Source organism: Diachasma alloeum, unplaced genomic scaffold, assembly GCF_001412515.2.
Source record: "Diachasma alloeum isolate Michigan unplaced genomic scaffold, Dall2.0 Dall_scaffold_00200, whole genome shotgun sequence".
Classification (NCBI taxonomy): Eukaryota; Metazoa; Arthropoda; class Insecta; order Hymenoptera; family Braconidae; genus Diachasma; species Diachasma alloeum.
The window spans coordinates 1,870,917-1,887,216 of record NW_021680365.1 but is presented as its reverse complement, the minus strand read 5'-3'; the positions used below and the strand labels follow the sequence as shown (position 1 = coordinate 1,887,216).

The 16,300-nt window shown below is 37.4% G+C and overlaps 2 protein-coding genes and 1 non-coding gene across 3 annotated transcripts; 2 read left to right on the top strand and 1 right to left on the bottom strand.

Moving 5' to 3' along the window:
* Positions 1 to 1,569: 1,569 nt before the first annotated feature.
* Positions 1,570 to 7,327, top strand: LOC107035775 (asparagine synthetase [glutamine-hydrolyzing]). The gene is made up of 5 exons (XM_015253363.1): positions 1,570 to 1,839; positions 2,196 to 2,321; positions 3,869 to 4,105; positions 5,354 to 5,886; positions 6,456 to 7,327. The coding sequence occupies exons 1-5, from the start codon at positions 1,714 to 1,716 to the stop codon at positions 7,120 to 7,122; spliced, it is 1,689 nt and encodes a 562-aa protein (XP_015108849.1). The 5' UTR covers positions 1,570 to 1,713; the 3' UTR covers positions 7,123 to 7,327.
* A 773-nt stretch (positions 7,328 to 8,100) lies between these two features.
* Trnar-ccu lies at positions 8,101 to 8,173 on the bottom strand. Its single transcript has one exon. It is a non-coding gene; the product is annotated as a tRNA-Arg (tRNA).
* A 20-nt stretch (positions 8,174 to 8,193) lies between these two features.
* Positions 8,194 to 15,125, top strand: LOC107035774 (polypeptide N-acetylgalactosaminyltransferase 35A). Its single transcript, XM_015253362.2, has 4 exons — positions 8,194 to 8,516; positions 8,606 to 8,879; positions 11,051 to 12,177; positions 14,089 to 15,125. The coding sequence occupies exons 2-4, from the start codon at positions 8,606 to 8,608 to the stop codon at positions 14,542 to 14,544; spliced, it is 1,857 nt and encodes a 618-aa protein (XP_015108848.1). The 5' UTR covers positions 8,194 to 8,516; the 3' UTR covers positions 14,545 to 15,125.
* The last annotated feature ends 1,175 nt before the right edge of the window (positions 15,126 to 16,300 follow it).

Sequence of the window (16,300 nt, the reverse complement as noted above, 5' to 3'; positions counted from 1 at the left end):
TTTCCCAATTTACTAATCAATTGCGTATTCTTAAATACTGATAAATGCATTACATTCATCTGCTAACGAATTACAAGCGATTTACCGTCGTCATTTCTTTATAAATAATAGTTTCCGGCTGACAACCTATTGCTGTAGTTCGATTCAGTTTATAATTCCGCTTGAAATGAGAATAATCCCGTCATCTCTTAACGTGCCGCTGCACTAGAAAATTCGATTGGTAAGACTTTTTTAGAGGACGTCTGCAATATCGAGCTCTGTTTAACCACCTCATCAGAATGTGCCCATCCGCGAATGTGACCACAAATTTCCGTACCCATCTCTTCCACCGTTTTCTCTTTTTTGATGAGTGCTGATCGCAGCTAGAGATGCAAAATGACCGTCATTTTTTAGATCGCGTCATATGACCAAAAAATGACGGTCATTTTGCATCTCTAGCTGCATCTAGAGATGCAAATGCGTCACATGACCCGTCATATGACGGTCACATGACGACGCGTTCATGACGGTTGTCACATTCCCCCTCCCCCTTCTGTGACCGACGCACTTGTCAGGAAAAAATAACAGTCATTTTTCATCTATATAGGTGAAAAATGACTGTTATTTTTTCCTGACAAGTGCGTCGGTCACAGAAGGGGGAGGGGGAATTGTGACAACCGTCATGAACGCGTCGTCATGTGACCGTCATATGACGGGTCATGTGACGCATTTGCATCTTTAATCGCAGCTGGCCTCTGGCGTTAGCCGCACAGCCATTGGTTGACCGTTTTCCCTCGGACGTGTTTAAACGGAATGTGTCCATCTGAGATTGTACAAACGACCCCCACCCCCAAACATCGATTATCGAAGAAGCGGTATTTTTTAAAAACATCGATGTTATAAATCGATTTTTCTGGAAAAAATTTCGATTAATTAAAAAATCCATGTTTTTTCTGATTACACAGAAAAAAACAATTTTCAAAATTATTTTTTAAAATATCTTTTCCATTGAAAATGTGTATTTAAAAAATACAACCCGAGGAACTTCAATGATAAGCACTGCTGGGAAGTCAAGTTATAAATCTTGAAACAGGGTTGTTGATTAATTCAGAAAAATGTATTGAATATTTTAAGTAATTTCTAATTTGTGACGATCATAAATTTAAAAAATGGTTTAATCTATATATATAAAAAATATTCTTGATGTCTCGCAGACCGAAAAGAAAAACAAACAATAAACACTGAATACTAATGTAAATATTGAAATTAATGAGTGAGCGTTTGGTGAGCGTAAATTGCGAAACAGGTGCATCCTGTTTTTGTATGAATTTTTATTTTTCTATGTACATATTGTAAATACTGTCTCGCCATCGACTTGTGGAGTTTTTTTACAAATAGTTAATTTTTCATTACTGTCTTTATTTTGAGTATCCATTATTTGATCCTGTAATTGGCCTGCGCTGTTGGATTTTTATGAAATAAAAATGAAATACTCGTTTTAAGACTTGAGTTCTGATTCCATCGCCCAAAAATATATGAAACTGCGTCGACTATTACATCAGACGTATCAGACGCGCGCACGTGCGCATAAATGCAGTTGGGTTGAGGGAGTTTGTAGCATTTCAGTTGTGCAGCGGACCGCTCTACGAGTTCGTTCGACACAATTCGAGAGATTCTACAAAAAAACATCACATTTTTCTGAAGAAATAACTCAATTAATTAATTCAAATAAAAATGTGCGGAATCTGGGCATTATTTGGGATTGAAGAGGAGACGTTGACCTGTGTCTGCACTAACGTTAATAAAATTGTGCACAGAGGACCGGATGCGTTGAGAATAGAATACGACAATCGTGTCAAGGTGATTAAAAACAGTGAAATTAATCAAAAAAACAACAGTTCTACCAGAATTTCTGTAATTTTTAGACCGAAATTTTAAAAAATACATTTTTTGCGGTTTTTATTTGTTACTAAAAAAATACTTTTAAAAATTCAACTGTCTCGATGCAATACAGTGCAATTCATCAATTTTTTTTACTTGAAAAAATTTTTTTTGGCTTCAAAATGAAACATGATTTATTCAAATGTTACCATCAGGTCATCAGATATTAATTATGCAAGAAAGCTCTATTTTACCTCATTTTTTCCTGTTAAGAATAAACCTCATTCTGTTCTTTCAGTCCTTGATTGATATTTAATTATTAAAAAATTATTCAGAATGCATTTTTGGGGTTTCAACGATTGTCCATCGTGGACAGTCTCTGTGGAATGCAGCCCATGAGGATCAATAAATATCCCCACGTGTTTCTACTCTGCAATGGAGAGCTTTATAACCACAAACAAGTAAGGAAATCCTGCCAAATCGGCAGTTTTTATCGCAATCATTCGAGAATTCCATTTACTGACTTGGGAATTGTATTATTCTTTAAATTCTTTTGGGCCATGTTTAGGTCAGCAGCAGTAATCAAACACAAAAAATGTACAGTAGACTCCCGTTACAGTCGCATTTCCCCTCATATGCTTATTCTTGATTCTTAATTTTTTATTCGCTCGGTCGCTTCCCCTACACTCCTATCCACGGGCCCCGGAGTAAACACTCCAACATTATCTTTTAGAAGGCATTGCCCTAAATTCCAAGAAAGCCGAAAAATAAAATACTCCAAATATAAATTTTGGATTATAAAATTCAGTTCCCTCTAGACTGCCACGGAGAGAGCTTCTAGTTTTGTCGGGATAAGTTGGATTAGATAATTAATTCAGAATGAAGAAAATAACAGCAAGATTACCGATAAGAAATTAAAAAAAAAGAGAATTAAGCGGAATCTTAAAACGAAAACTAGAAGACCAAAACCACTTTGATAATTAAAAAAGTTTTTTGATAAAAAAACGACTGATTATAAAAAGAAATGTTAATTAAATGTATATTGAGATGTCGACGTAATGAGTAAAATCACTTAATAAAATGTTAAATTCAATAAGAGGAAAATTACATCTTTGGTACTTTTATTTTATGGCTCCAGTTCTCAGAAATCTCGCCTCGTGTGAGTGCATGGTGAAGGTAGCGAAATACAGTCGCATTCTCTGAATTCGCTTTCTCTATGCCCCCATGAGTGCGACTGCAACGGGAGTGTACTGTAACTAGTTCAATTACACTACACGGTGGGAAAAACGACAAAGCTCTCAAACAAGTCCTACTTGTGCCAAACATGCAGAGAATGCGTCGGAATGAAAAATTTTTGTCACAAAAATAGATTTAGTAATTAAAAAAAAATGGCATTCTCTGTACACGCAAGAAATGTCATTCTAGCACTACTCTTTCGTTATTCGATACTCCCATATGTATTTTGCTGCCGAAAAATCTTTGTTTTATGCGAAACAAGGGATAGTAGTTTTTCGTTTCGGCTGTCTAATAATCACAGACAACAAATGAACCCTTAAATGAAACAATAATAATGATATGATAGCAATTTTGTAACTTAGGGATAAAATATTTGTTGATAAATTTTCCTCGATATGACACATTCTCATCCTGAAAAGGCACCGTCTGACGTAAATTATCCGCCTCTTGAGCCGAATATTTCGTTGCTGTCGAAAGCAGAACAATTATTCATGTTTGAGACTTTCAAATTCGAACCACACAAATTCTTTCTTCGCAATTTTCAACTAGCGATTCTGTTGGCCCAAACAAGACTTGGTTGACAACGTGTTTGTTTTTTTCTCATTGTACGTTTCGAATTCACAAAGCATTGTTATTCAGGTGTATTTTTTTTCTAAAAAATATCACAAAGGAGAAATTACTAATCATGTAACAAAAATACTATTGTTGAATCATAAGCTAAAATAAAATATCTAAGCAATAAGCAGTAATTTTATTATTGAATTTTTTTTAGCTCAGGGACAGACATAACTACGAGTATGCGACGAGGTGCGACGTGGAGGTAATAACGCACCTGTACATGAACGCCGGTGTGGAGAATGTGGCTAGTTCGTTGGATGGAGTATTCGCGTTTTGCTTGATGGATGTGAAGGAGAATAAAGTTGTTATTGGGAGGGATCCGTACGGGGTCAGACCTCTATTTAGACTGCGGAGTTCAGAGGGCCAGCTTGCGATATGTTCGGAGAGCAAGGTGCACTTTTAATCGAATTATTTGAACGAGATTTTTTGAAATTATGAGCCACTGGGAAAATTGGAACTATTTAAATCACCAAAAATACTTTAATTTTCGATGAGATTCGAGGAATTTAATGTTTTTATGCGGTTTAGCACTTCAGCACTAGTTCCCAAACGGAAAAATATGTTGTTATTTTAATTTAAAAAACTTATAAAGGCTTTTTTTTTTTAAATTTGTATTTGCCAAGTCGCTTCCACAAATTGTTCGGAAGCGATTTAACAAAAAAAACGCATTTTCAAAAGAAATGCATTTACCCTAGTTTATCAATTCATCACAGACTTTCCATTGGATTTTACATCACGTAGGAGTCTCCAATAATTATGACTGAGCAATCAAAAAAGTAGAAAAAACCAAAAATTTTCGGCTTTCAAAATTTCGTTCAAATGTTGCAGCAGAATATTTTTTACTTTAAAATGGTGATATAAGTTGTGAAATTCAGGAACTTATCGTTTTAGAGATATTTCGAAATGTGATGATATTTTTACATTCAACAAGATTTGAGAAATTCAATTATTTGTTCATTTTAATACTTCACTACTGAATCGAAAATATCTGTTTTCTATTTATTTATTTTTCATTTTGCTTCATTTTTTCATTTTTTTTCCCAGGACTGCTTTTTCTATTGAACTTTGAAAATTCGCTAGCATATCATAAAGTTATCACGTCAGTACTGGTTCCTAAACGTGGAAATATATTGATATGTCAATTTAAAAAGGACTTCATTTAGAAGTAGCACATCTTAAATGAAGAATTTCTTTTCTTTCTGATATTGATTATGAAGAGAATAATGAAAATTTATCAAAAGACCTTCTTTGCATCCCTTGAACCCTTCCTTCAAAAAGTTTAAAACTATGATAAATTCTCTGAAACATCTTCATTTTTAACATCTTTATGAGAATTCACAGAGTAATAAAATTGATTTTCGAAATGTCAATGTCGAATTGATTGCGAAATGTCACAGATTTTCATGAACATGTCCCTAATTTTCAAGGATATGTCACTGATTTTTAGGAATCTATCACCAATTCCCCCATCTAATATATCTTTATTAATTCTATTAAACCTCTTGGCCCCGAAAAACTACAAAATAATTCATAAATAAATTTCGAATACATCTCGTTCCAAATTCCGGTCTCTCCCTGCAATTGCATCATTCCCACTGTTTTTCTACATAATTATAAACTATTTTTTAATCACCTCCAGGGTTTGATCGGTCTAGCCGATCAAATGGCAGGAACCTGGACCCTAGAGCCCTTCCCCCCAGGGCACTACGAGGAATACCGTCTCCTCCCCGACGGAAAAGTGAAACTCCTGAGAACCGTCAACTACCACAAACCCGGTGACAAGCCCTCCTTCGACGTCTCCGTTCCCTGGCAGTCCCTGACCCCCTCAGACGTCCCCGGGAACATCAGAAAATTGCTGACAGCAGCTGTGAACAAACGTCTCATGGCAGACAGGCGAATTGGCTGTTTGCTATCAGGAGGTCTCGACTCTAGTCTCATAGCTGCACTCCTCGTTAAACAGGCGAGGCAACACAACATTAATTACAAAATCCAGAGTTTTGCCATTGGCATGGGGGACAGCCCTGACATCAGGGCTGCGAGACAAGTCGCTGATTTCATCGATACTGAGCATCATGAAGTCATTTTCACCCCTAAGGATGTCGAGGAAGTGTTGGATCAAGTAATTTATACTTTGGAGACGTTTGATATCACTACAATCAGAGCATCGATTGGGTAAGATATTTTGTGGCACTAAAAATGCAGTTGGTGAACTGTTTTAGGACTGATAGAAAGAAATTCAGTAGCGAAGTGGCAAAACGGTACAAGTCAATTTTGACTATTGACCAGTTTTCAATGAATATCTCGGAATCTATGGGAGATAGCTGAATTTTTGTAATAACCGTTTTTGTAGAGCCGGTTGAGAGCTACAACAAATGTAATTACGAAAATTTCGCCATCTCCCTTAGATTCCGAAATATTCCTCAAAAACTCAAGCTGACTAGTGGACGTTGAGATCGAGATCTAACAGGGGAGTGGGATTCATCTGTGGAGGTAGTCGCTACGCTATATAGGGGTTTCGAATATCAGTGATTTTTTCGCACCGCATGTTCTTTTCTACCGAATAGAGAATTATTATCCTCATCAGTATTCCCAATAATAAAAAAAGTTAATGAACAAAAGTTGGTAAACACAATTTATTTTTTACTTGAATTGCGTCAAGTAGTCGTTTTTTGACTGTTTCGTTTTGCTCCACTCTCCCCCAACTCCATGTAATTATTCCAATTACGTTTTTCCTGCTCCAGGATGTACCTCCTGGCTCGTTACATAAAACGTAACACAGATACGACCGTGATATTCAGTGGAGAGGGTGCTGACGAGGTTGCCCAAGGCTACATATACTTCAGAGACGCCCCAAGTGCCCACGAGGCTCACCAGGAGAGCCTGCGATTGCTGAAAGACATCTACCTGTACGATGGCCTCAGAGCTGACAGGACGACTGCAGGTCACAGTCTGGAGCTCAGAGTCCCCTTCCTAGACCTCCAGTTCACCAATTACTTTTTGTCCCTCGAGGCTGCCACCAGGCAGCCCCAGAATGGCGTTGAGAAGCATTTACTGAGATCTGCGTTCGAGGAAGAGAACCTTCTTCCCAACAACATCCTCTGGAGGCATAAGGAAGCCTTCAGCGATGGTGTCGCTTCCATCAAGAAGTCCCTCTTCGAGGTCATTCAGGAGATCACAGATGTACGGGTCTCTGAGGAGGAGCTGGAAGAGGCCAGTGTGACGTTCCCTCATTGCACACCGAAAACCAAAGAGGCTTATTATTACAGGAAGCTCTTTGAGTCTCATTACTCCGGGACGGGGGAAAGCTTCACTCCTTACTTCTGGATGCCTCGGTGGGTGAAGAACGTCAGCGATCCCTCAGCTAGGTTCATCAAGCATTACGCTGCTGAGAAGAAGGAAGAAGCCTAGATCTTTTCAATTTGAAGGACGAGACATTGCGGGGAATTTATTTGTGATCTCTGCCTTGACTTGATGTCAAGTTTTTTCAGAAAATTATGATTTTTTAGTTGGTTTATAATTGGGAAATGATTGACTAAGTGATAATATTTGTCGAATATTGGAGAGGAATGAAGATTTGTAAACAAGAATGCAAATAAAACGTTTAAATTTATAATTGAGAATTTGAACATGATTTCTACCATTGTAAAATATTACAGAAAGGTTTTCGAGACGGAGTAATCTTCGATTACTCTGGAACAAGGGAAAGCTTCTGATCTGTATCTCGAGTTGATCTCAAATTGTTTCATGAAATTATTATTTTTGATTTGGTCTATAATTGGAAAATGAATGAATAAACGATAAAATCAATAAAAAAAGAGGAAATATGAGTGGGGTACAGAATGAAATGTTTAAATTTGTACTTGAATCTTGCATATTATTCCTACTATTGAAAACAAAATTATTTACTATGGGGAATTGAGACAATCGTAAGTCTTTACAGCAATGTCATTATTTAAGAAAGGAAGAAGTCTAGATATTTTTAATTAGAAGAACGAAAAATGGTGGCACTGATTTTTAAAATTATTTTTCTCTTGTCATCGAATCATAAAGGCGATTTAAAAAATCACCTAGGCTCATCTATAGCAACCACGACAAAATTTAAATGCTAAACTCCAACGAAACCCTTCAACTCCCAATTGAGAGCTTGAAGCACTCAAATGAGATTTTTAAACGACAAAAACACAATCTTCACATTTACAAAAATTTAAAAAATGAAGTGACCACTACCCCTGGTGGGACTCGAACCCATAAACCCGGGTTTAGGAGACCGATGCCTTATTTTTTAAAATATCTTCTTTAATTAAGAGCTTGAGGCACTCAAATGAGATTTTTAAGCGCTAAAAACACACTCCCCACAATTTCCAAAACAAAAAATGAATTGACCACTACCCCTGGTGGGACTCGAACCCACAATCCCCGGTTTAGGAGACCGATGCCTTATCCATTAGGCCACAGGGGCTTGTTCCATTCTCGCCGCGTCTAACGCCCCAAGAGCTTTTCGTCAAAATCAAACAATTGATCTAAAATCAGAAAATTTCGGAGCTTCCACTTTGCGAAAAAAAAAAATTCGCCGTAAAAAATTTCTCATCATCACGACTTTTGCGATAACCCCACCTGACTGATGTCACGTAAACGATAAAAAATCACGTCTTCGTCAGTTTTTCTTCTCTTGCCAGCGGGGAGAGTTCATCCTAGTCACCATGAACAGCTGTCAAGCGACTCTTTTTGTTTATTCAGTGAATTGTTAACGTCACGACTCATTTTTAATCGCCACTTGCTGTTGTCACTTCCGATGAACAAATGTAAGAATGGAAAGTAGTTGATAAACAGTGAAATTGTTGATCAAAATGGAAATTAACCTCAAAAATCGAACGACTGTCTGTATTTCCAGATGATTTCCACGAGATACGCCTCTTTTATATCCGGAATGGTGATAGCCTCGTTGACATGGGCATTCAGTTTGTATCTGTACTCGAAACTCTCGCAGAATCCTAACATTAATCCAACAATGCTGATATCGGAGTACGCGAAGACTAATGAAGAGTCACTGCTCAATCGGATGATATTGGTGAACAATGGGCGCGATGGAGGGAAGAAAAACAGTGATAAACTCATTAAACAGTTGCAACCGGTTCCGGTAAGACCCGCTGTCACACTGGGCAATGGTAATTATTTGTTAATTCACCTTTGATCATCAGAGAGCAGAAATGAGTGACATAGTCCTTGTGCATTGCTTTTTTTGGAAATATTTTCGGAGTGGAGAGATTTACGAGAAATTGTGAGAAGACCTTTTTTGTGGGGCTTGAAATTTGTTATGAAAAAGGTCTGATGAGAAATTTTGTTAAAGTGCTTCACTCCGGAGATATTAGGGAAATAAGGCGTGAATGATTTTGAGTTTACTTGGTGATGAGTGAGGATGCGAGTTGTGATTTAGAGGTTTATAACTTCGGAGTGGAGGGGTTTACAAGAAATTGTGATAAAACCTTTTTTGTAGAGAATTTTAAATCCTGCAAAACAGGTTTATTGACAAATTTTGTTAAAGTGCTTCACTCCGAAGATATTTGGGAAATAAGGCGCGAATGATCTTGGGTTTACTTGGTGATGAATAAGGATGCGAGTGTGATTTGGAGGTTTATAACTTCGGAGTGGAGGGGTTTACAAGAAATGTGATACAACCTTTTTTGTAGAGAATTTTAAATCCTGTAAAAAAGGTTTGTTGACAAATTTTGTTAAAGCGCCTCACTCCGAAGATATTTGGGAAATAAGGCGCGAATGATTTTGGGTTTACTTGGTGATGAATAACGATGCGCGTTATGATTTCGAGAGTTATATCTTCGGCGTAGAGGGATTTACAAGAAATTGTGAAAAAACCTTTCTCGTAGGGTTTGAAATTCTCTATAACAAAGGTGTAATGACAAATTTTGCTAAACTGCTTCACTCCGAAAATATTTAGAAAATACGGCGTGAGTAATTTGGGTTCGCGCGGTGATGTATAACGACGAGTGTTATGATTTCGATTTGGAGTTTACAAGAAATTGTGAAAAAATCTTTTTTGGAAGGTTTTAAATTCTTTATATGAAAAGTTTAGTGACAGTTCTTGCTAAACTACTTCACTCTGAAGATATTTAGGAAACAAGGCGTGAGGGATTTTGTGTTTGCTTGATGATGAATATCGACGCGCATTATGATTTAGAGGTTTGTAACTTCGGAGTGGAGGGGTTTACATTAAATTATTATTAATCTTTTTTGTAGGGTTTGAAATTCTCTATAAAAAAAGTTTAATGACAAATTTTTCTAAACTTCTTCACTCCGATAATATTTAGGATATAAGGCGTGAGTGATTTTGAGTTTAACTTGGTGGTTAATAACGATGCACATTATGATTTAGAGGTTTATAACTTCGAAACAAAGGGTTTTAGGAAAAATTATTATGGAAATTATTATGTTGGGCTTCAAATTCTGAACAAAAAAACCTTGTCTGATGAACTTTTTATAGTTCTCCGCTTTGAAGAAATTAAAAAAACTAATAGGGAGCTCTGGAGTTTTTTATTTTGTGATTCAGACGTTAACATTTTCGGAATGGAAGGGTTCGCGAGAAATTATGAGAAGACCTCTTTTATAGCGTTTAAAATTCTTATTGGAAAATTCCCTAAACAACTCCCCATTCACTTTTTCACCCCTAAAATAAAGAAAATCAAGATCATAGCGACCAGAGGAATTCGGGAGCAAGATCTCAGTGAATTTCCTCCAGCTTCTCGGAGAGAAATATTCAGTAAAAATTACGGAACAATTCACGTAATCCTCAATCGGGAATCGTTTTCCGGCAATTTTTATAGGAATGGAAGAGACGAAATCCGAAATGTTCAGTGAATTTTCAGGTTCCTCACCAAACAAAGTACGAAATTGTCACGTAATTCCCGAAGAAGTAAAATCTTCCAGAAACTTGTCGACTTATTATGCCTCCAAAATAAAAAATTCTTGAACGTTCAACAATTTTTATGACGCTGGTGAGTTATTTCTACGTTCCGTTCCGTAAAATTTCTCAATCGTTGGGAAAAAATTACGGAACGACTTGTCGCCACAGCGGTGAGTCACCAAACGGGTGGTAAATTTTTACGGAACAAATGGTAGAATTGACGTGGCGATTCGTACAATTTCAGTTTCAATTCACACTTTTTAAAAAATTTACTTCATTCGCGGATTGTGTTACGAAACGTAATTTTTACGTTTTTTCTGGTAATTTTTATTTATTTTTTCTCTCCGTGTTCTCCGCTCCAAAAAACCCTTGCAAAAAGGCCGCAAATAATATCAGACTCGTGTTGGTTTCCTCCCCCAGGTCTGGACGAGCTGGGTCTCGTGCACACCCTAGAAGAGGCCCGCAAGCGTGACGAGGGCTACCAAAAATACGCCTTCAACGTCCTCGTCTCGGACGCCCTGGGTCCCCACCGCGAGTCCCCAATCCCGGACACCCGCAACAAGCTCTGTTCCTCCCAAACCTACCCTCCCACCCTCCCCACCGCCAGCATCGTCATCTGCTTCTACAACGAGCACTTCATGACCCTCCTCCGCTCCCTGCACTCGATAATCTCCAGGACCCCAGCCTCCCTCCTCCACGAGATAATTCTCGTCAACGACTTCAGCGATAGCGATCAGCTCCACGAGGACGTCCAGAACTACGTGGAGAACACCCTGAAGCAGGTGAAGTACTTCAAGACCGAGGGACGAGAGGGCCTCATCCGCGCCAGGATATTCGGCGCCAGTAGAGCCTCCGGGGACGTCTTAATCTTCCTCGACTCTCATATTGAAGTCAACGAGATGTGGATCGAGCCCCTGCTCTCCAGGATTTCCGTGTCCAGGACGATTGTCCCAATGCCAGTGATCGATATAATAAATTCTGATACTTTCCAGTACTCAGCGAGCCCTCTAGTCAGGGGTGGATTCAACTGGGGGCTCCACTTCAAGTGGGAGAACCTCCCAGTGAACACTCTGGTCACCCAAGAGGACTTCGTCAAGCCCATCAAGTCTCCGACCATGGCTGGGGGCCTCTTCGCCATCGACAGAAAATATTTCCACGAAATGGGGGAGTACGATCCTGGGATGGACGTGTGGGGGGGCGAGAATCTGGAGATATCCTTCAGGATCTGGATGTGCGGGGGCAGCATCGAGTTGATCCCCTGCTCCAGGGTGGGACATGTCTTCAGGAGGCGGCGGCCCTATGGGAATGATCGGGTGCAGGATACCGTGCTGAAGAATTCGTTGAGGGTTGCACATGTGTGGATGGACAAGTACAAGCAGTATTATCTGAGGGGCGTTGAGAAGGTTGACTACGGGGACGTCTCCGAGAGGGTTAGGCTCAGGGAGAGACTCAAGTGCAAGGACTTTGCTTGGTATCTGGAGACGGTCTATCCGGAATTGGCATTACCTGATGATGACGAGGCGAATCTGAAGAAGAAGTGGGCCAAGGTTTGTCTTGACTGAGGGCCCGGATGAATTATCTTTCGAACGTGATTTTGGTTGTTTTTTTTATTTTGATAATCTGAAATGATCTCCAATTGGGAGAGAGGTGTTCACTTGGCCTTCGGCGAATGCGGTACAGGGGTTGGGGGTGGGATGGGAACAAATCGCAAAAACCGCAAGGGTATACGAGAAAAAAAATCATTTAATGTTTTTGTAGACTCAATTCCAAAATATTTTAATGCGAAAACAACTTGACTTGATTTGAGAACTTGTTTTTTTTTGTATGAACAAATTGCCCTCATCTTTCAAACAAGTATAACATTCTCTGGCGTAAGATTTTTTTCTTGGTGTGAGGTATTGTGGGGTTGGTAATTTTTGAGCCATGAATTTCTTGACATAAATCAAGACGTACTTCCCAGAAAACTCTTGTGTTCTCAGTGTAGAACTACTGAAAAATGTTGGGTAGATTTTCCGGTAACATACAAATTTCAAGGAATTTCATTATTGAAAATCCATAATTCAATGGGAAAATCAATGGAAACTGTAAATTTCAGCTCAATTATTCCACGAAAATTGGTAAAAATCAGTTAAAATTCAAATCATTTCTGTCTCCAATTTTTAATTGTTTCAAAATTCTACGCAATTCGTTACTGAATATTTTGGATGAAAATTGAAGTAAGTTGGAGAATTCGCATTCTCCTGTAGCATAAAAATTTAGAATTTCTATGAATTTTGAGCAAAATTTGAAATTTGTGAACTTATAAAGTAAATTAAATTCAATTCAATTGCGCTTTTGAATTCGTCATGTTCAAATAGTAGACGAATTACTCCACACAGAGGAAAACGTCTCTCGTTTCGAAAACCAAATTTCTCTGAAAATCACAGAAACCTACTGATTTTCAGGAATTTTCTCTTAAATACAAAGTAATTGCACTTAAAGTAATCCAAAAATAACTTCAATTTTGAAGATTAAAATCTGAAATAAATTTTAAACACAAGTTAATGTGAATCAAAACATTCTGCTTGAATCTTTGCTCCATTGGCAGTCTAGTACGATTGGTAATAATTAATTTAGAAATTACAAAATAACGCGGACCCTTATAAGAGAAAACAATTTTTTCAACGTTAAAGAAAAGATTAAAATGTAGAAAAAAATGTCGAAAAATTAGCAAAAAATAATAAAAATCCTATTCCTAATTAGGTTTGGGTGTGTAAATTACGTTGGTAAATTACACCGTTTTTTACTGATGTAATTTACGTAAATTACCTCGACGAGTTTCTGCCATTTTTACATTACTTCGAAAAGCTTGCAATTTTCGGTTACTAGAATGTTTTATTTTATTCCGACTGACGAAGCCGCAGTATCGAATACATAAATATCATAAAAAATAGTATATTATGTCCAGAGGACAGATAAACCGCGAATTTTAACTTCACTTTGTTCGGCTTAAACGCAGATGTCAGTACTTGGGGCATAAAATATTATTCTATGTTCCTAGGAGCGTAAAACCGCGATTCTAACATCGATTCCCTCGGTTAAATCGCGGTTTCCGGGCCCAGAGACATAAAACATTGTACGTCACACGGCGATAAAACAATTTTCTGACTCATGTCAGTGTCAAAATTTTGTATGTCAGAATTCGATGGATTAATTTCTCACACTCGTCAAAGTAACTCGTGTAATTCATAAAAGAAATTATCAATGATGAATAATTTTTTTGTCATTTTAAATTTATCTATCCTCGTCACACCCAACGAGGGTTTTCATCACGTAGCGTTTGTATATACCACTTTAAATTGAAGCACATTTTCGCTTATTTTGAGGAAATCTTTTCTCTAAAAAATAAAATCTTTCCTCTCTCCAGTCTTCGTGTTAAATATTATCCCCCAAAAAAATGCAAATATTGTCCTTTACAGGTTCATCAAGAGCCAGTGCAGCCCTGGCACTCCAGGAAGCGAAACTATACCGATCAATTCATGATCCGTTTGTCGAACTCTGCGCTCTGCGTGCAGAGTGAAAAGGATATTAAGACCAAGGGATCCAGGTTGATTCTGGCTCCCTGCCTGAGGATTAAATCGCAGATGTGGTACGAAACCGATAAGAACGAGCTGGTCCTGGGGCAGATGCTGTGCCTGGACGGGGGTGGGAAGAAACCGAAGCTGGGGAAGTGCCACGAGATGGGAGGGGACCAGGAGTGGAAGCACAAGGGCATCAGTGGCACGCCGATTTATAATCTAGCTGCTGGGACATGTCTCGCTGTGGAGAAAGGGGAGAAGTCGTATGTTGTTATGGACCTGTGCACCAAGAACGATATGACGACCATCAGCTGGGACCTCGTGAGGTCCAAGATTCCTGCCAAGGAGATGAGATGACCGAAGCTGAGGAGGGGGAGGGGCAGGGAGAAGCACATGGAGAATTGGATTTGATTACGTTAACGAGATTCATAATTATTTAATGAGATGAGGTGGAAGAAACATTTCAGTGATGAAGAGGTCAAAAGAGATGAGCCCACACGTCCGAAAATATTTTATAGAGAAAATCTATAGACTTTTTTCTCTCTATACAACTTATTGTGCTGATGAGAATGTTTTTATTGGAATTCCTCTTTTAATGACACGAGGAGAAATGATGCAGTAAAAAATGAAATTCATGACAAGGAATTTCCAGAGATAAAATCTCAATGGAATAAGTTGTAGAGAAAGATGAGAATCTATTAGTTTTTTCTATTGAAAATTTCTATTAGATAAACGAAGGAAAGTGGATTTGAATACATTAATGAGATTCAGAAAAAGATCGATGGAATTTAATGTTTCTATGTAGCTTATTCTGCTCAGAATTTCTCTATAAGATTTCCTAGGATCGAATTTCTCAAATTTGTTTCGTTAATTTTTTTTTATGTCAAGAGGGAAAAATGCGAAAAAAAGAAATTCATGCCAAGTAATTTTTATAGAAAATATCTGAATGGAGTAAGTTGCATAGAAAGATGAAAATCTATTGATTTTTTCTATGAATTTGTTCTATTGAAAATTTTTATTAGATAAACTATGGAAAGTGGATTTGAATACGCTAATGAGATTCAGAATTAGTGAATGACAATTGTTTGGAAATTGGGAAGATTGAACTTCAGAAGGAAAAACGAAGTGGATAAGATCAGATAGACTGAGATTAAATAAACATTCCAGTGATGAAGTGGCAAAATGAGATGAAATAAAATTCTATCGATTTTTATTTTTTTATACAACATATTCTGGTCAGATATTTTCTCTAAGAATTCCTCGGCACAAGTTTCTCAAGTTTTTTCATGCATTTTTTTATGATAAAAGGAAAACAGTGCAGTAGAAACGGCAAATTCATGCCAAGGAATTTCCATAGAAAATATCTCAACAGAATAAGTTGCATAGAAAAGTGAGAATCTATTGATTTTTTTTGTAATTTTTTTATTGATAATTTTTATTAGGAAAACTGTAGCAATTGGATTTGATTAAGTTAATGAGATTCGAAATTATTGAATCAAAATTGTTAGGGAATTGGGAAAATTAAAATTCATAGGAAAGGATGAAGTGGATAAAATAAAATAGGGAGAGATTGAACACACATTTTAGTGCTGAAGGGGCAAATGAGATACAAAAAACGAGCCCACACCTGCGAAAATATTGTATACAACAAAATCTATAGATTTTTTCATAATCTGCATCTTTTCATACAACTCATTCGGCTGATATTATTTCTATAGAAATAGAAAGAAAATTTTCGACTTGAATTTTCAGAATGTTTAACGTTTTTTTACAAAAATAGGATCTAATTGTACTACTCCGATACTGTAATTATTCTCATATCCATTTGTGATATTCTGAATGTGGGCGGCTCATTAGGAGATTAATGTTGCAATTTTACCATGACGAATGAAATTCTGGGGATGTAAGTAAGTCAGTTTTTTATGAATTTTTTAAATATCATTGAAATCTAAAACGTTGTTTTAGTGAATATTAAATGTTTCAATAATCTGAATAAAGAGATAATTCGTTGATTGAAATTGAGGAAGTTATTGTAATGACCCTAAAAATCGATTGTGGCAATTTCATGATTTCTCCACGTTTCATGACCCCTAGAAACGTTCCCGACACTTTT